The sequence below is a fragment of the Chenopodium album genome, chromosome 13 (assembly GCF_948465745.1).
Source record: "Chenopodium album chromosome 13, dcCheAlbu1.1, whole genome shotgun sequence".
NCBI lineage: Eukaryota > Viridiplantae > Streptophyta > Magnoliopsida > Caryophyllales > Amaranthaceae > Chenopodium > Chenopodium album.
The window spans coordinates 40,743,756-40,764,931 of NC_137846.1; the positions used below are offsets into that span (position 1 = coordinate 40,743,756).

The following is a 21,176-nucleotide window of genomic DNA, read 5'->3' on the forward strand; positions in this document are numbered from 1 at the left end:
GTAAATTAGGTATCATTAATTAAATAAAAGGTCAACTCTTATTAAAAAGAAAAAGGGTCATCTTTCTAAGGTTATTTAGAGGGGAAAATAAATTTAAAAGCAAGTACAAAAGATAATGAAAAGGGATGACCAAAATAGCCAAAACGCTTCACAAAACTTGCTATTTTGGGTAGTTGTTCAATGGATTGATACCATGAATCAACCCTTCATTTAATATTGCAGCTTTGGCCTTTGGGAAGGAATATAAAGAGTTTCTTATTACAAAGTATTTGCCATTTCTCAATATAAGCCACCCCATATTATTATTATTATTATGAAAAGGCACCAAAATTTTATCAATTTTCTCCTTCATGGTAGCCCGAATTAAATAAAAGTATATCCCATTACCTATAAGAGTGCATAGCGGTAACTAACCTCTAAAATTATTTAAGAGTGCAAAATTTTAACATAATATTAATGTCGCCATCAAAAAAAAAAAAAAAAAAAAAAATTAATGTCATTAGTAATGCATAGCGGTACATGACACTTATTACATTAAGGGTACATAACGATGCATATTATAGAACTTTCGACAAATGAAATCCACAACATACGGTGTAGGAATGATGAAGCAAAAGACACTACAGGAACTCCCTTGGGTCAGTAACAAAACCAGTCAACGCAGATGCAGCTGCAGTGTAAGGAGACGCTAGATAAATCTGCCCTTCTTTGTTTCCCATTCGCCCAGGGAAGTTCCTATTTGTTGTTGACACGCACACCTGCATTCAGTATACTTTTAGTCAAAGGTAGGTCGAATGGGGAAACAACGGTTCTATCTCATAGATATGCATATCGTTCACTTAAATTTACTCAAAACTTCCTAAAATACCTTTAACAATACAACAGGCTCCCGCGAATTATTGAGAGTAATATGCACATAATGAATTAATAAGATCCCCAAATGTAGGAGAACAGTATGCGGCTACAAGGTGTATGATTAGGTTAGCTGTTAGCACATAGGAGAATTGTCTATCATGCAGTAATGAATAGATACAGCCATCAAAATCAGACAAGGACAGTGGTATTTGTCAAATAAGCACATGATTAATGACAATTACAGTTGTCATTATCAGCTAAAATTGTAATTTCTGCTAAAAAGCATGTGGTGATAATAATACAACTTGCTTAATTAGTGACCTACTGACTCATTACATTGTATATAAACCACAAGTCCACAACTAAATAAAAACATGTTAATTGATATCATCTCGAACTTTGAATCATTCACTCAATATTCCATATCTATGTATGGAATTTTTTCCATAGTAAAACGACCTATGCCCTCAAGGTTAATTAAATAATCACCTATACAGTGGAATCTTTAATATGGAAACCCACCCCTATTATGCTGAATAAAAATTAATGAATAATGGTGGTTAACTGGATGTGAATCTAAGAGTTATGGCTGGTTTAAATCAAATATATAGTTACGTTTGGCCTTTAAAATAATGCTTAGGATTGTTTTGCACTAGCTTTTAGTTTCTGCACTTAAATTCTAATTTCAAAAAGCACTGAAAATTTGAAAAAGGTATGGTTGAGCACAATGGAAAGCTATTTTTAGAAGGCAGAATGTAGATTTAAGAGAAGACTGGATGATACAAAATGATAGTAGGAGTATAGCTCAATCCTATAATCCATGTACATAGGCCTGTCTCAGCTTGTTTTTGCATAGATCAATTTATTTTTGCGAACTTAATTAATTTTTGTAGAAACTTTTTAAAATAAACTGAGAACAGAGCCTTAAGCAAGCAAGATGCAAGTATTTCCCTAGCGTATTTCCCTTGTTCACCTGCATGCCTCTCATTTTCTAGTTCCTTGTCTTACCTCCAATTTCAGCTCATGTTATTTTTAAGATCTTACACAATAATCTCTTCTTAATGGGCTCTCAACTAGTCAGCCTGAAGTGAACAAGGATACAAGAGTTGGACAGCATTGGGCAAGTTACCTGCGCCTCATTCATTCGTGCGTAAGTGTCCCTAGGGCCACCAAGGCAAGCTCCACAACCTGGACTGCCTGGTGTATCACACCCAGCTTCTTCAAATATCTGAGCACAGGTCTTACCACCGGAACCAGGCACAGGAAGAGTGTATACATCCACCCAGACCTAAAGAGTTATCAAAGAGAATAGATCATTAGTCTATAAAATTTTAAGCTTTAAATGTTCAAATCCCTATGTGCACATAGTAAATAGAGGGCGGAAACAAACCTTCTGGGTGGCAGGTACCAGGAAAGTGGGGACTTTGACCTTCTTACCCTGTAGAAATAATAACACAGATACCAAAAATGAACTTTAGAATATATTTGACTGGAAAAGCAGCCACACATTCCAAATCCAAACATTTACAACCTGATCTTATCACCCCAGGCAACAAAAACGTATACGAACAATTTCATAGCACAGGTAACTCTCTATCTTCAGGTTAAGAGACACAAAGGATAAAAATGAGGGTGCTAGTCCAAGTGGTTCAGTTCTTATGCAACATAAATTCCAAGAGATTAGGCTATGTTCTTCTCAACTTTTTTTAGAAAAATGTTGATTCTTATTAGAATCAGACCATTCAGCCCTGATCGTAAAAACTCAAACCAGAACAAATTAGGTCTTCTGTGTTCTGTTATCTCAATTTGAAATATCTCTAATTCCGTATTAACAAAGATTATGAGCATTAGATATTTAAAATCTATACATTAAGATGAATCTAATAAGATCACACACTAAGAAGATGTCAGATCAGACCCAAAAAAAATTCAGACCAGAGATCATAACACTTTATTTCACATAAACAGAACATAGCCCTACACAACATGAGCAACTGAGACAAAGATCCATATGAGCTCAGGGATATGAGATCCCGCAAAATAAGTCATTAAAACGAGAATATAAAAGTTTCAAATAATCAGCAATTCAGAGGCCATGAAGACTTACAGAAGCCATAAAGACCTTGGCTGCAGCTAGAAAATCTTCTGTCTTTCCACCGGTACAAGAACCAATGTATACTCTGTCAATTTTGACATCTTTACACTCTCTCGCTAAAGCACGGTTGTCTGGAGAGTGAGGCTGCAAATAATTTAAAGGATGTCAGTTGTCATTGATTCAATCCTTTAAAAAAGATGAGGTCAACAAGACAAAACATCTAAATTAACATTCAATTGTATCATTTACCTTCGCAACAAGAGGTTCTAGCTTTGAGACGTCAAACCAGTACTCAGACATAAATCTAGAATCCAAAGAAATAGAAAACATCAGAGAGCTTAATGTAAACATAGGCATGATCACATATCAGCTGCATAAAGAAAGCTGCAATAGCATTTCTAAATAATAAGTAAATAAGAAAGAAAAAAATAAACAGAGTTCGGGGTTTCACAGCTTCAATAGGAATTTTATAACAAAATCTGAAGGCATGATCTTATCAATTACAAAGCTAAATTGCTAAAAAGTAAAAGCAATAAAAGTACCTTGCTTGATCATCACTATACAGGGGATCGTAAGGAATAGAAGTCTTGCCCTGTACAAAATCCACACACTCATATGTAAGCAAGCAAATCTGTCCAAATAGCTTGATGAATCAAGAAACATAAACTAATTCTCTGTAGCTTACTATTGATAGTATTAAATATATCATGATACCAGCATATGTCAATTTTAAAGCAAACACATGAATGATCACTCTAGGAAATAACAGCCAAAGATTTAGCATACTACAGGAGATGAATAAAAATGTGTATTATAACCTATATGGCTAATTTAACAGCATGCAGAACAGGTTGCCAGGCAATGGAAGATATTAACGAGTAAAAGAGCTAGTCTTCTCAATATGCACCAAGCCATAGTTAAGGTCCATAAAACTCCTTGAAAACTGGGCGGAAAACTAGGCTTTGGGGAAGACCAAAAACCAAATAATGCACAAACCTCGAGATATTTGCGTGTAGTATCATCAAAAGGAACAACCCCATTCTTTCCGCCTGCTTCAACAACCATATTGCAAAGGGTCATTCTTTCCTCCATCTGGGAGCACACAGATGCAATTGCGATATCAGGAAGTTGTAAAGCATCAAACAAAAAATACATACAAGATTACAAAATTTTTAGTCAACATTTTATTTTTAAATTAACTAATTTTAAACTTTAAAGAGTAACAATAGATAGCGTACACTCAAACTTTCAACAGTGGATCCAACAAATTCCATTGATTTGTAAGTTGCACCCGCCACTGATATTTCACCAATGATCTGCAAAATCAATCAAAAGTGGGAAAGAGGAATCAATATGCGATTACGGGGCTGAAATTACAGAATCAATCAAGAACATGCTACACTTACTTGCAGGATCAAATCCTTTGCAAGCAGATAATCAGGCATTTCTCCATCCATTACAAATCTAAGAGTTGGTGGAACCTGCAACAATTATAAGTAGTTAAGTACAAAAGAAATTTAAACCGTAAAGAGGTGATGTATGAGAATGATAGCTGAACTTGAAGTTTAGAGTTTAATTTAACTTTATACACAGCTTCCAGAAAAAAAATTTGTTACTTGCATATAGATAAAATATCAGAACTCGGAAGAAACAAATGAACAAAGCAAGAATAAGTGTCCTAATAGAGCAGACATTTGTGAAAAGAAAATAAAACTTAAAAAAAAAAATAAAAAAAAAAAGACCAATTCTACTGAATTTAAAAATAGACCCAGGAAAGCCACATATGCTCTAACCCAAATCAAACATTAACTAGTAATTCCATCCAAAGCCTGTCAAATAAAAGAACAGCTTCAGGAAGTTGAGTAAACCAAATTCTCAACAAATACAAAACGGCATTTAGCAGCACACGGAAGTAATTCTTCACTTGGTCACCCCAAACCCCCACAACGGGCAGTTGCAAAAACATTGCATTAAAAAGAAAAAAAAAAAAAACTTGTGAATCTCCAGCAAGGAAGACAACTCACCCAAATACATTAAGCAACAAGGCAATGGTAAAGACATGGGCACAAGCCGCACAACATTCAATAAAGGCATGGAAGACTTCTAGCCTCATGGCTAACCTCAAGTATGATTTTAGAGCCTAAGGTATCAAAGTCTGAAGCAAGAAGAAAACGTGGCTAGAAATTCAGGTGACTATAGGATATTGAAATCAGATTCATTCATAGCAATATAAGACCACTGACCAGCTTTATTTATATGGATGTATTAATGATAGTATGACAGAGACTCTACGGTAGCAAAGTGCATAGAAACTAGAAACTCCAAACATAGGAGATAATTGATGCTCCTTCACTGCATTTGTGGTCAAATTATTTATGACAAACTTGATGATGACGAATCAAGCATAAGGTGAGACTGTTTCCCAACACAGAAAAATAGAGGGGGGGAACATCAGATAGTCCAGGCTCCAGGATTCCAAGCATGTCAAGCAAAGGTAAACCAAATATAAAGCAATTCAAAGAGAGTTCAAGGTAAACCAAATATAAAGCAATTCAAAAATTTACAACCAGATTAAGTTGTGAATTCATCAATAAACAGATATACTTAATTAAGGACCTATAGTAAGGACACGAGTTTCGAACCTTTAATAGTATTTTACCAGTGCCCAAAACAAAACCAGCATCAGTATTGCCTATTCCAGTGGCAAATTGACCAAATGCTCCAGCATTACATGTATGAGAGTCGGTCCCTAACAAGACCTAAAATTAATAAGTATATGAGATGTTGCACCAAAAAACATATATATAAAGAAATTAATTATGTGAGACTTGTGGCCTCAGAGCAACTAATTGGAAAATAGCTAGTAGCAATGTTGCCAGGACAGTATACCTCTCCAGGTCTGCAATGACCCTCTTGTGCAAGAGCTACATGGCATACACCTTTGTAATCAGGATTAACCTGTACAGGTGACAGAATCATTAAAAATATAATCATGATGATTAGGAACCATTAATACTATCAGCATACAACGTACCTTAAAGTCTGAAAGATCAGTTATATCATAAAAATATTTGATACTTTGCTCCTTCACAAAGTCTCTCAAGATATCAACATTCCGGTTGGCCCGTTCATCGCTTGTAAAAATATAGTGGTCGGGAATAATTACAACCTTTTCACGGTCCCATACCTTCAAATAACAAAGTACACGGAACAGTTCAAGGCTTGAGAGGAGAATAAAGGAAGCCATAGGTACATGCAGACATATGCAAACAACAATATAAAAAATCACTCAAATAAAATTTTGGACTAGCAAAGGGCTGCAGTCCGATTCAAAGTGCATTGTATATTATAATATCTTTCATTACCTCCCCCTCCCCTCTCTTCTCTTCTAAAGAAATATTAACTAATTGATTATTTTTGAAATGCATAGAGATCAAAGAGAGAAACTTGAAACTGACAACATCAAGATAATTATAAGTTAGGCAGATAACAGTGCATTTGGTGTACAGAAAGCAGCATGCATGAACTCAAAATCATTTCAAATAACTCAAGATATACGCAATTGCTAGTACATATAAAAAAATATCAAAAGTACAGGTGACCATTTACTTAGGCTGGCTCAGGCAAAAATATGTGCTACTACATACAAAAATAACCCAGGATGCCTATTTGTGGATCAACTCAATATACTAACCAGAAATATTCGACCATTCTATGTTATAGACTAACAAATCTGACTTGTATATTTTACTGATTAAGAGGAAATTTAAAGGGGAAAGCTTGGAAATTTGATTAAACAGATTAATGATTTCTTACAAAAGGTAGTTGGTTTAGCCTACAAAGCTCATATCAGTGACTTGAGGTCACTACTCTCTCAAGGATCCACTCCGAAATTCTGCCCATCTGTTCTTTCCTCCTCTCTCTCTATTTATACTAAAGCTAAAGACTCTAACCTAATAATACTAAACTACCAATGTTGCCCTTCCTTAAGTTGGTCAATTACATTCTAATCTGATTTTTTTTCCAACTAAACAAAACAAAGTATGGATTGGCCATAAATCGGCCCATCGCTAATCCTCCTGAAATGCTTGAGCACTTCATTCGTGTTTCTTTAAATCTCATCTCAGCTTGGTCAGGCCTGCTAGTCAGCACAGTAGGAAATATTCGACATAGATATTAATCTACTTCAGTGGTTTCTCAACTTATCACCCTTTTGCATGCAGAAAATAATAGAACAAATCCCTCCTCTTTACCTCCATAATTCGAATATCCAGAAAAACCTCTAGCTAGAATGCTATATTCAAGAAATTAATTCATTCTACAAAAAAAATTCAAAAATGGTAGCACTGAAATTAAGAGGCATAATCCACAGCATTGAGTCAATAAAAGCATTTGGAACAACTACCATTCCAAATTACATCAAGGTATCGATGCCTCAATGAAGCATACGGACACTATTACACTTTACACCTGCCATTCTTTTATATGCTTATGCGCCGTAGTTAGTGTGTGTCGCCTAAGGACCATAATGAGCAATTAGCAAAATCCTACTTCCTCCTCCCGAAATAATCGAGTCACTTTTAATTAAAAAGCTGTCGAAAATTACTTGGGACACTTTTATAAATGAATAAACCCTCAATTTCTTTCATGTTTCTCACTCACTTTAGGACCATTGTACTTACTACTTTCTATAAAAGCACTAAAAAAAGTGTATTAAAAGGCGCACCTAGGTGCTTAAGGTAGAGAGCCTTTTTTTCTCTAGGCGAGTCGCATTCAAAAAGGAGCACTTGAGGCGCACATAGGCAAATTTCTTTAACTGTTATATTGTGTGCCTCACTTCAAAGAGGTGCACCGAAGCGGCGGGTGCAGCAGACCTTCATCACCTCAGTCCACCTTGAGCTTTTTTATACATTTTTAAAAATTTTGACCTCTCACTCACATCTTCAAAAAGTAAAGACACATTTTCCACTAACTACATTAAAAATAAAATTGAAGTGCCTAAGCATTGGGTTTAATTAGGGACAAAGCGAGTATAACAACTTGTAGGAAGCAATGAATTCCACTAGTTACTCAGCACTAATGACTATCCAAGAGCATCTTGGAAGCTTTTGTTGCCTCACAATATGCACACTGCATTAGTCTATTTTGAAGCCATTTTTTGCTTCATTGGGAACCAATTTCACATTCATATTATATTGTAAGTTCTGATAACAGAGATGAGTTTTCCAACCTGCTACCAAAAAATTCAATGATACAATGAAAATCCATCAAATGTCTGAGAATATAACAGAAAATTCTCAGCCAAATGTTGTTATAGGAAATTAGAAGAAACGGCGATAAGCATACTACAAGCTTATATGTCAAATCATAGTTAGGGGATTTTAGTTTTAATTGCTATATATCCAAAACCCAGGTTGCCTTCTACTGTATTTTATCACAAAACCACTCAAAAGATTTGCAAGGAACCAGCCTAGGCCTGAGGTCCGTTTCACTTATGCTAGAAGGCCCAAGAAATAAGCTAGTGCAGAATGACTTGGTGAGCTGGAGGTTGTTAGAAATCAGTTTTGGGGGGAAAGGGTTAAGAAGTAATTTTGGAATAAAATTAGTTATGGAGTTTGTTATTTTATTCTCTTTTGCTGGCAGCTTCTAGAGTCTGTTAGCTAGTTCAATTTTCAGTATTAATAGGAGAAATGGTGAGGGGGAATGTATGCAAAAATTAATCAAGACAAGTTGTTTGGGAGAGTTCCTTCCTCTCGAAAGAAGGCCTGTATTGTGATCTCTTTGATTTAGCAATACAATTTTATCCTTGCTACTATTGCCTCTCTGTTTTTTTTAGCTCTGAATTCTCTGTTCTGAACTAATTCCCAGCAAATTTGGTATCAGAGCAGTGGCGATCCGAGCCGGAGACGACAATGGCACGCCTCACAAATGCGCAACGAATGGATTTGATGGAGCAGGAGCTTGCTGGGATTCCGGCAATGGTGGCTCAGGAGATAACTGCTGCTCTTGCAGCCGTCAAAACCGACCTCAATGCGATCCGTTCTGAGGTTCGCTCGGCCATGGTGACTGGACCAGAAACTCGTGAACCCAACGGTGGTCCCTGGGATAATCCATTCTCCTTGCAACACCACCTTGGTGAGGGTGACAGTGGTTTTCAAGGCGGGCAATCAAACTGGAAGTTGAGGAAGCTCGATTTACCCTTGTTTGATGGAACCAACCCGGATGGTTGGATTCTTAGAGCCGAGCGTTTCTTCCATTTTTATCGATTAAGTGAAGAAGATAAGCTGGAGGCGGCCGTCGTCGCGCTTGATGGCGATGCCTTACTCTGGTATCAATGGGAGCATAGGCGCCACCCCTTGCTTTCATGGGATGCGCTGAAGAAATTGCTTCTCCGGCGTTTCAGGACCGCCGCCACTGGCACTCTGCATGAACAGTGGCTGGCCCACGAGCAGACCGGCACGGTGGCCGATTATAGGCGGCGTTTCATTGAGCTGTTAGCTCCGATTGAAAATGTACCAGAAGAGATTGCAAAGGGCCAGTATATTAAGGGGTTGAAGGAAGAAATTCGGGTCGAGGTCCGGATCTTAGATCCGATCACTCTGGATCAGGCCATGGACTTATCCATGCGGGTCGAAGAAAAAATTCGGGTCGGCCCGCGAACCAAGCCATCCGGTAATCTACCCACGTGGCGACCTCCTTTCCCAAACCTGCGAACTCACCCAAATCAATTCTCCCAAAACACCACAACCCTAAACACAAACCCGAACCACCAATCTACCACCACCCAACCCAACCCTAACCGAAACACCTCCAACCACAAAATTTCCGGCGATATAAGGCGGCTATCGGAGAAGGAGCTTCAGCATAAGAGGGAGCAAGGGTTGTGTTTCCGTTGTGATGAGAAGTGGACAATTAACCACCGCTGCCAGCGCCGCGGCCTGAGCGTGTTGCTAATGGTGGGCGATGATGAGGAGGAAGACGCTGGTGATTTTTCCTTGGTGGAATCGAACCCAGATGACATGGCCATTCCTTACCCAGACCCGAATTCTACCCCGGAAGTTTCCCTAAGCTCTGTAATGGGGTTAACAAGCCCGAAGACTATGCGCTTGGCTGGGACGGTCAACGGGGAGTCGGTGGTGGTGATGATAGACCCTGGTGCAACGCATAACTTTATTTCCACCGTGGCTGCCGGAGATGGGAGATTCAACCTTCAGAATCCAGGCGTTTTGGGGTAACCCTTGGCACGGGAGAAGCGGTGCAAGGGGAGGGCGTGTGTAAGAGCGTGGTGTTGGACCTCCTGGGAGTTACAATAGTGGAGGATTTTCTCATCCTTCCCCTTGGTAGCTCCGACATAATACTCGGTATACAGTGGCTGGAGAAGTTGGGAACGATCACCACCAACTGGAAAACGCAGACCATTAAATTCCAGCTGGGAGGAGACACGGTGACCTTGACTGGAGATCCTCATTTGGGACGATCTGGAATTTCCCTTAAGGCCATGTTTAAGAATTTGCAGAAGGGAGGGCAGGGGTTTTTGTTGGAGTTGAACCACTTGGAGACAATGGAGGAAGAAGAGCCAGTAGTAACAGCTGCCTTTCAACCTCTAATTCAGGAATTTCAGCATGTGTTTCATTTGCCCAGTGGCCTGCCCCCCCACCGCCACATTGAGCACTCCATTGTGTTACGCAACGGCACTAATCCCATCAAAGTTAGGCCGTACCGCTACCCACAATCACAGAAGACTGAGATTGAGAGGCTGCCAGTGCTGGGATTATTCAATCCTCAGCAAGTGCTTATTCGAGTCCGGTTTTGCTTGTTAAAAAGAAAGACGGTTCTTGGCGATTCTGTGTGGATTATAGGGCGCTTAATAAGGAGACTATTCCAGACAAGTTTCCAATTCCCATTATTGATGAGTTACTTGATGAGTTGGGAGGGTCGGCGATCTTTACTAAACTTGACTTAAAGTCAGGTTACCATCAGATTCGGGTGTGCCCTGCCGATGTCCATAAAACGGCCTTTCGAACCCATGATGGCCACTACGAATTTCTCGTAATGCCGTTTGGCCTTATCAATGCCCCAGCCACCTTTCAGTCTCTTATGAATGAAATCTTCAAGCCGTTCCTGCGCAAATTCGTTTTGGTGTTTTTCGATGATATATTAGTATATAGCCCCTGTGCCGAGTCTCATCTGGTGCACTTGAGACGGGTTTTGCAGACTTTGGCAGAGCATCAGCTCTACGCAAACTTCAAGAAATGTGAGGTGGGCAAGGCAAGGGTTGCTTACTTGGGTCACATTATCTCGGCAACAGGGGTAGAAGTTGATTCATCCAAGGTGCAGGCAATGTTAGATTGGCCTCCCCCTACAAACTTGAAGCAACTCAGAGGGTTTCTCGGTCTCACAGGGTATTATCGCAAGTTTATTCAGGGCTATGCTCAAATTGCTCAACCGTTGACTGATTAGTTGCGCAAGGATAATTTTGGCTGGACCGAGGAGGCAACCACAGCCTTCAATTCTCTCAAATCTGCCATGATCAGCGCTCCTATCTTGGCTGCCCCTAATTTTTCCTTGCCTTTTGTGGTGGAGACCGATGCTTCAGGGCATGGTCTAGGGGCGGTTCTCTTGCAAGCAGACCATCCAATTGCGTATTTCAGCAGGATTTTGGGTGTTAGAAGTCGTGAAAAACCCATTTACGAAAAGGAATTAATGGCTATAGTGTTTGCCGTTGAGAAATGGCGGCATTACTTGCTAGGACGCCATTTTATTGTTCGTTCAGATCAACGAAGCCTTAAATATCTCTTAGAGCAACGGGAGGTGGGTCAGTCTTATCAGAAGTGGATTAGCAAGCTTATGGGATGTACGTTTGATATACACTACAAACCTGGCCCTACAAACAAAGTGGCAGATGCCTTATCGCGCCAGTAGAGCTCTGAGATTGAGTGCTCTTCTCTGGTCACTTCTTGTAGCCTCCGTTGGGATTATGTGCAGTCATTTATTGAGAAGGATGGTGCTTTGCAACGTTTGATTTCTCAGTTGAAAAATGGGGAGCACACTCCCAAGTGGTTCACTTTGGATAAAGGCGTGTTGAAATATAAGGGGAGGATTGTAATTCCAAAACACAGTGAGCTAACACTCAAGTTGCTTAAGGAGTATCACGATTCTTTGGTAGGTGGGCATGCTGGGGATCTCAAGACGTACCACCGTTTAGCTGGAGAGTGGTTTTGGTTTGGCATGCGCATAGATGTGGCAAAGTATGTGCAGCAATGTCACATTTGCCAGCAAAATAAGAATTCCACTTTGTCTCCGCTGGGTCTCCTTCAGCCCTTACCCATTCCCAAGAGGGTATGGGAGGATATATCCATGGATTTCGTAGAGGGTTTGCCTAAATCCATGGGTTGGGGCACTATTCTTGTGGTGGTGGATCGCCTCACAAAGTATGGGCACTTCATTCCCTTGAAACACCCCTTTACACCTCAGAGTGTGGCTCACAGCTTCTTGACTAAGGTGGTTAGGTTACATGGCATACCTGGTTCTATCGTCGGAGTTGTTAGTCTTTCTTAGTATTTTTTAGTCGGAGTTGTTCAAGCTGCAGGGCACTCAGCTCATGCGCAGCACGGCTTATCATCACCCACAGACTGATAGTCAGACAGAAGTCGTGAATAAAGGTATTGAATCCTATTTGCGGTGCTTTGTGAATGGAAAACCCCATACTTGGGCTCGTTGGCTGCCATGGGCCGAATACTGGTACAACACTTCTTTCCATACCGCCACCAATTACACACCATTTAAGGCTCTTTATGGCAGAGAACCCCCGCACCTGATCAGATTTTCAGCAGGCAGTACCGCTGTGTCTTCTGTGGAAGAGCAGCTACGAGAGAGGGATGCTATTTTGGATGATCTGAAATTTCATTTGGTGCAGGCTCAGGTGTATATGCAGCAGTATGAAAATAAGAGCAGGCGTGAAGGGGCTTTTGAGGTGGGGGATCTGGTGTACCTCAAGCTCCAACCTTACAGACAACGCTCATTGGTGAGGAGGTCTAATGACAAACTTTCACCTCGCTTTTATGGCCCTTATCAGGTTCTTCAGAAAATTGGCAAGGTTTCTTACAAATTGCAGCTTCCAGCAGGCACCAAAATCCATCCTGTCTTCCATATCTCGCAACTGAAGAAGGCTGTTGGGGCAGGGCATCGTCCAACCTCACTTCCAGCACAATTATCAGCAGAGATGGTGCTTGAAGTTGAACCTGAAGCAGTCCACCAGGGAGGTCTTGATTCAATGGAAAGGATTGCAGGAATTTGAGGCTACATGGGAGCACTTTGATGAGGTTCACTTGAGGTTTCCTAGTTTCCACCTTGAGGACAAGGTGAAACTTTGGGTGGGGGGTATTGCAAGGAACCAGCCAGGCCTGAGGTCCGTTTCACTTATGCTAGAAGGCCCAAGAAATAAGCTAGTGCAGAATGACTTGGTGAGCTGGAGGTTGTTAGAAATCAGTTTTGGGGGGAAAGGGTTAAGAAGTAATTTTGGAATAAAATTAGTTATGGAGTTTGTTATTTTATTCTCTTTTGCTGGCAGCTTCTAGAGTCTGTTAGCTAGTTCAATTTTCAGTATTAATAGGAGAAATGGTGAGGGGGAATGTATGCAAAAATTAATCAAGACAAGTTGTTTGGGAGAGTTCCTTCCTCTCGAAAGAAGGCCTGTATTGTGATCTCTTTGATTTAGCAATACAATTTTATCCTTGCTACTGGTGCCTCTCTGTTTTTTTTAGCTCTGAATTCTCTGTTCTGAACTAATTCCCAGCAAGATTTCTCTAATATACACCTTCATATGAGCAATACTTTGCTCCTGCCTTTAAAAGAAAAGAGTTTAAAATTCAAGAAAGGAATTTCTTGAGTTAGGGTTAGTAATATTTGTCAATATATATAGTGATAAGCTGCCAATTACTGGAAGCTTTGGTAATGAGTAACTATCATACCAAATTTTCTAACTTCCACAATTGAATGCAATTAATGCCTATAAAATGCAAAGCCTCTTTCCAAAGGCAAGAAAATTTATTTAGTAAGGTTCAATACAGGCTGAATATAAGGGGGTTTAGGGTATGCAGTTCAATATCTTAAAGCAGGCAGTCTTTCCTTTGTGCCACAGATTAATAGTTTGCAACTTTGCACTGCAGAAATCTTAGTGCAAAGAATAAATGTGAATGTCGAGTTGAAGACATCTGCTATCAAGCCTCTGATCAGTTCCTCCTTACGATAATCACTCTTCAATTCAGCTCAACTATCCGTGTCAGATAACACCCCAAATGAGTTATGGGCATATGGGTATGGAAATTTAGAGACACAGTTTTCGCCCAAACAGGAAATTTAATAATTTTCTTTAAATATACGAAAATAACAAAGGAAAATTTTCTTTTACATGTGTCCCAATCATAACTTCAGAAACTTGTAATCACAGACACGTGCACGTTCTAGCTTTAGAAATTTCCACATCAAACTCTTAGATCATACCCAAGTCTAACACTCATATTCAATTCCAAGCATCTAAAGTTATCCTATAACATGGGATTGCTTTACTGTAAGTAAGATGAAAATGAGATCAGTGGAACACAAAGTTAATAATTTTACAGAATCAAAAGTGATATATTCCATTGGTTTTATTTAGCCTGGTGTATGGGCAAATCATTGCTTTCGATTGTCCTATAATACAATGTGGTAAGGGTCATAGTGTCTGACGGTCTGACCTATGTTTCTATTGTCCTATAATACAAAAACTCTTGAGGAATTTAGGACATCAAATCGCAGAACTTGACCAAGGTATGTACAAGAGAGGCTTGACAGATGACAACTAACCTTATAAAGGTTTTCTGCCAGAACCCAGAGATGTAAAGGATTCCAAGTCTCCAGTTAAGTTGGTTATTGTAATTGCTATTGTATAAAACTTGTACTTGATATATTCACACATGTCTCTAATTCTCTAGGATCAAAGACAAATTGACTCTTTCTACTCTAGGCAAGGCTGATAGAAACAATTTGATAACTTGGTTGAGTCTTTACCCCATGAATGCACATTTTCACATAAAAACAGGCTTAATAATGAAAAGAAAAACCAGAAAATAACAATAAACAATCACCAAAGATTAACACTTCTACTATTAAAAGTAATACCTTGGCATTCTTTCCAAATTCCTTCTTGAATATACCAAAGGAGCCAGGTCCACAAACATCATGGGTCATCAAAATATCAACATTAACCCACACATTATCACCTGGGGTTAGCTGAGATCTCTCAGAAGACCTAGCCAATATCTTCTCAGTCATTGTCATCCCATGTTTCACCTAAATAACCAAATTGAAACCAATAATCAACTCAATCCTCCACTCTATTAAAGAAGAGTCAAATAAAAATGAACAACACAAATAAACAATACGTAATCAATATGGATGCTGATGAGCTTAGTTGGTTAAAGTTGAGTGGTACCCAAGACATAAAACCAAATTAACACCAATAATCAACTCAATCCTCCACTCTATTAAAGAAGAGTCCATTAAAAATGAACAACAACACAAACAAACAATATAAAAATCAACATGGAATTATGGATGCTGACGAGCTTAGTTGGTTAAACTCGGGTCGTACCCAAGACATAAGATCAAATCCCGTCTATATTATTTTGCGCACACACACAATGACACAATACAAAACAAACCAAACCAAATAAATAAGGGCTTGTTTGGTATTATTTTTGGTTTTCAATTTCCTGTTTTTTTTAAAACTAAAAACCAAAAACAGGAAACAAGAAAAAAGTATTTTCACTTTTCTGTTATCAGTTTTCAAAATTATCATGATTTTAATAAGTCTAAATAATTTTTGATTCACTATGTGACATATATAATATACTTTTAAAAAACCAAAAAACAGAAAACCACAGTGATGCCAAACGAACCCTAAATAAATAAAAATGGGGTTTTTGATATGAAACCAACCGAGCCAGTTTCAGAAGGATTTCTCTGAGTCTGTTGAGGAGCCATGACTGAAACTATCTTCTTTGATTTCAACATTTCAGACCCGTCTTTGAGCCAGGGCAACAAGGGCGGCGGCGCTGAGCGCAGAAAGAAAACATCCATTTTCATAGTTTCTTCCTAACAATTCAAGGATTTTGCAACACATTAGCAATCAATTTAGACCCAATTATCAAATTAAATTCTTCTAGCTTAAGAATATGAAGAACAACAATCTTTTAGTGATGAAATAAATTATACCCAATAGTTCAACAATCAATCCACCTTATAAGAACCCTGAATTGAATTAATTGTTAATACTAGATTATGAAAATGAAATTCGATGATTAAGAAAAACCATCTTACCTAAGCTTGAATGGAAGAGAAAAAGCTTCAATGGAGAAATGGAGAATGCAGAGTAGCCGCCTCAATGTGGAGAATGAAACAAGAAGAGGAAGGGCACGTGATAAGCTTCAATATCTTTCTAACTTAGTTTAAGCTAGGGCTGTTGACCAACCAACCCAGACCAAACACGACATAACTAATGTAATCCATTTGTCTTTTAATACTCCCTCTGTTTCCTAATAATTTTCTCATTACTTTGATCATCAATAATATGTTATTGATATCGACCATATCGTGTTGCGAACAGTCTTGACAAAGATTTTATATTAACATACAATGGATTATTAATATAAGGGTAATGTTATACTCCCTTCGTTACATATTACTCGCAATAAAGGATTATTTTATGGCCTTGTTTGGCAATTGGCTGCTGGCTGTTGATTGTCGGCTGGTTTGACTAGTTGTTTATACTGGCTTTTTTGTTGGCTGTTTGATTTTTTATTAGTCTAAAAACATATTTGGTAAAATTAGCTGTTGGATGTCATTAGTAACTTAGGTAGCCAAAAGCTACTCCAAGTAGTTTTTTCATTTTGGCTTAAAAGCAAGCTTTTCAGCTGGCTGAAAAAGCCATTTACCAAACACAAATTTTGCATGTTTGACCAAAGAAAAAGCCAAAAGCCAATGAAAAGTCATTTATGAAACAAGCCCTATGTCTCACAAATAATACCCCTTTGTTGCGAGTAATATGTAACGGAGGGAGTATGTAACACTAAGGGTTATATATAAGCATTAAATATACTCTTGAAAATTGTATAAAATTAAGAATTCACGACCAAAACACGCGTAAATCAGTGTAATTAGTGTTTATATTTTTATGATTTTCTAACTTTATTTGATTTTTTAGTGTGTATTTAATGTTTATATGTAGCCATAAGGGTTATGTATAGCATTTTCCTTAATATAAAGATAATCTACCAAAAAAAAGTATGAATATTGTAAATGATATAAAATTAAACGAATTATGCCATACGACTCTTGACTTGGTCAGTACCTAGTATAAAGATATTTAAGTTTTTACATCGATACACGAGATGACGAGACATTGCAAAATACTATCATTGAGGTCATCGATAGAGGTGGGCAACGTGTCGTGTTGGGTCGTCGCGGGTCGTGCATCGCCGTGCCAGGTAATGGCTCGTGTCATGTCGTGTCATGCCGTGTCTGCATCCCGACGTGTCGTGCCGTGCCGAGCCACCATTTAACGCACCCAAGCCCACAGCACGACACGGCCCACGTGCCTGGCGTGCCGTGTCGGGCACCGGGCCGCCCATAATATTATTTATTTTTTTAAAAAAAAATTTAAAACAACTTTTTAAATAAATATACTAATTTTATTAATTTATGTTTATGTTGTTTTTATTATTGTGCTTTTTATTATTTTTATTTTTATTATTATTTATGTTATTTTATGGTTGTGTCGGGCCGTGCTTGGCGTGCCGTGCTGGCGGGCCAAACTACCGTGTCGCCCGCGAGTTCGTGTCGTGCTCGTGCCGGATTCTTGATATCGTGTTCACGACACGGCCCACTCCTCGATCACTGTGTCATATCGTGTCGTGTCGGGCCCGTGCTGCCCGCGAACCGGCACGACCCATGTCCACCTCTAGTCATCAGTAGTTTTTGCAAAATTTCTTGCTAGAGGGAAAGGAAAGAGGAAAATCAATGACAGGTATCATGATAATAAGAACAAAAGGCCTAGGACGGTCGAGAATGAGGAAGATGAACCTAGATACAATGCTGATAGACGTGAGATTAAAGATTGTTTTGTCAGGCAATGGGAATACTCTAAGCATTCCGAGAAAGAGGAAATAATTTGATTTATTGAATGACCAAATAGAAGCTCTATTTTTCTTATAAATGAAAAACGGACCCCTTATTTCGATGTTTTTGAAAAACAAGGATATCCTTCCAATGCCGAATCCAAAGAACACGTCAATGGAGCAATGAAATAAGAAGCTTTGGTGTGAGTACCTGATATGTCTATTTTATATAGTGATTTACCCCCATCCCTTGGTCATAATTAGGAGTATTTGTGGCTCTTTAGAGCCACTTTTACTACTAATATGTGCTTTCTAGTGTTTTCGTAGTTTTGATATTGCTTTATAGGAAAATGCATGTTTTGAGCATTTTCCCGGATTTATTTTGAGCCATTACGAGCATTAAAGAAGCACGACCATCTTTCATAGCCCAAGGCTAGTTATAATCATAAAACCAGCAATTAAGGGCTCGTCATAGAAGAAACAAGGCAATAGACCGAGTAATCAAGCCTGAAGAGGAAATATGAGTTGAGCCAAGATTAGTAGCCCAAATGACAAGTCAAATCCTTGCCCATGAGCTCCGCCCGACCGGATGGAGGCTCGCCCGAAGACGCACCCGGCCGGGCGAGGGGGAAGAACAAAGAAGCCCTTGGCCCAAAGGCGCACCCGACCGGGCGCGAGAAGAGGCATCCTCAAGAAAAGGCGGGTCTGGCCGGGCGAAGCTCCGCCTGACCGGGCGCGTGTTTTAGAGGAGATTTCCGACGATTTTTGTCGATTTTCTTACTTAGTTTTTAATTAGAATTTTTAGCCTTGTATAAATACTTTTTGTTTAGCTTGGTACAATTATCTCTTCTCATTAGCTAAATTTTTATACTCAGTTTTAAGCTTTGGATATTTTTCTCTTTTCTCTCTCTACAACTCTTAGTTTATGCAATTTATTATTTCCGTTTACTTTGGTAACAATTTTTTCCATTTTTATTCCCAGTAATTTAATTACTTTGATATATCATGTCTTGTTTAATTGCTTTGTTTAGTTTAGATTTTAATATGTGTGAGTAGATTATTTTCTAGGGTTGTGGGGATCCATAAATAATATGAAGGGGTAATTTATTATTGTTGATTATCAATGCTTGATTAATTTCCTATCGATTAAATTAATGTTATGCAATTAGATTAGGCCTGGTTTAATTGTATGAGTTTTGCAATATTGATTGGAAATTCGAGAGATGAGAATTGATATTTAGGCTTAGTTTCAAAAGACAGATTAATTTATAAATGGTTAAGTCAATATTCAAGAAATGCGATTTAATACCGATAGATTAATCCTGTGATTGTAATACGTAGCCAAAGCCCTTTATGATCTGATTAACTATTGCATTGGTGATTGATTGTTATGTTTTACCCTGAAATATTGTTTATTGGTAAACATATACCCTAGGCTTTTATTTATTGATTTCTCCCTACTTTTATTCTCCTTAGTTTAATTCATCATATAAATAAGTTGGTTACTTAATAATTTAGATTATTTTAATTAATTATGAATAGAAAGACTTGTTTTCCTGTGGATTCAACCCTACTTCCCTATCTACTTTAGCTAGAGGACTTAGGAATTACTTTTGATTAAGCCATACGACTTTAGCCTGGAAGTATTGTCACCGGGAGTTTGGGCATACAACCAGAAATTGTCGTGAGCTTAAGAGAGCCTTAGATGAGCTGGCGAATGAAGGGAAGCTCAACCTAAAGAAATACACCCAAGTAAAGGGAGTAATACCTACTCCCTTTCCCTATGTAACTACTATCCTATTATCAGCTTAAAAAAATACTGTATAATATAGTCTATCTTTTATCTTTCCTCGTATAAATGTAGTATAATAAAAAAAAAATAAGGAAATTATACCATAACCTTGTGTGTTTATGTGATTTTCTAATGTAAACTTAACTTTTGCACTACTGTTTGAGGTAACCCTAAACTTTCAAAACATAATTAAATTGGATGAAAATGCTAACACCGTTAATAGTTAAAACATGTACTACGTATGTAAAATAAATTTATATAAAAAAAATACACCAAGTTTGTATTAGGAAAATGAAGGAAGGGTTAGGAAATAGGAAGTTTAAAAGGAGTTATTGATTTTCTTTATCTTTTCATTTGAACCATTTTAGTTTAAAAATAAGAGTGAGTCCCAATTTCTCTTATTGATTAACAAAAGTGTATTTTAAAATGGCACAATGGTAAATATATGCAATTGTATAGATATTTTAATTATTTTTTGTGGTAATTTTTAATTTCTCACTTCATCACCCTCCACCATTTTCCTGCATTCAAACTGTAAACACCATCTTCTTCATCGTTCTTCTAAGTCGTCCAACGCCTTCTTCATCCTCCTTTGTCTTTAATTTTCAGCGGCGAATCAAACGAAAACCCCGAACAAAAATGGAAAAATAATGGCACGGTTAACTCTGATCCAAAGGGAATATATTTGTCTTTCTCCTCTATTGAATATGTTCTTGACTATTGACCTATCCATTAAAGCCACTAATTTCTTGATTGAAGTCTTAGAATTCCATTAATTGAGGTGAGAAAGGAGGGAGAAAGAATAAACTGATGAAGGAGATGAATGCCAAAAGAACAATAATTTACAATATTAGCCTAACTAAAATGACATAGATACCCCTTTGAAGTACTTGTCATGTTTATCAGTAAGAGAAACATAGAATTACCCTTAAAATAATGAAATTGTGTCAAAAAAAAAAGATAATGATTTTTTTTAAAAAAAATTATGAAATTAATTAACGAAGTTATGTATTATTTCATCCAATTTAATGAGTTTGTAAAAATTTAAAGTTATCTCATATATTAGTAAAAATCATGGTTACTATACATAAGAAAAACCCATAAAAAAGGTTGCGTGGTATAATTTTCTCAAATAAAAGGATTTTGCAAAAATCTTAAATAAATCTTGTTCACAATAAACTTATTGTGGACCAATTAATAGCACATGTGAAGAGACTGGGTTCTATCTTCACGTTATTTTACTTTATTTTCATTCTCTCTTCTCAACCAATTTCTCTCT

The 21,176-nt window shown here is 37.9% G+C and overlaps 1 protein-coding gene across 1 annotated transcript; it reads right to left on the reverse strand.

The window, feature by feature from the left end:
* Positions 1 to 400: 400 nt before the first annotated feature.
* Positions 401 to 16,448, reverse strand: LOC145574766 (3-isopropylmalate dehydratase large subunit, chloroplastic-like). The gene is made up of 15 exons (XM_081632624.1): positions 16,310 to 16,448; positions 15,929 to 16,084; positions 15,110 to 15,280; positions 5,985 to 6,137; positions 5,840 to 5,908; positions 5,593 to 5,709; positions 4,357 to 4,431; positions 4,189 to 4,266; positions 3,947 to 4,042; positions 3,493 to 3,542; positions 3,200 to 3,254; positions 2,963 to 3,094; positions 2,246 to 2,293; positions 1,985 to 2,143; positions 401 to 758 (listed from the first exon to the last, which is right to left on the reverse strand). Exons 2-15 carry the CDS (start codon positions 16,073 to 16,075, stop codon positions 621 to 623), a joined length of 1,488 nt encoding a protein of 495 aa, XP_081488750.1. The 5' UTR covers positions 16,076 to 16,084; positions 16,310 to 16,448; the 3' UTR covers positions 401 to 620.
* Positions 16,449 to 21,176: the final 4,728 nt, after the last annotated feature.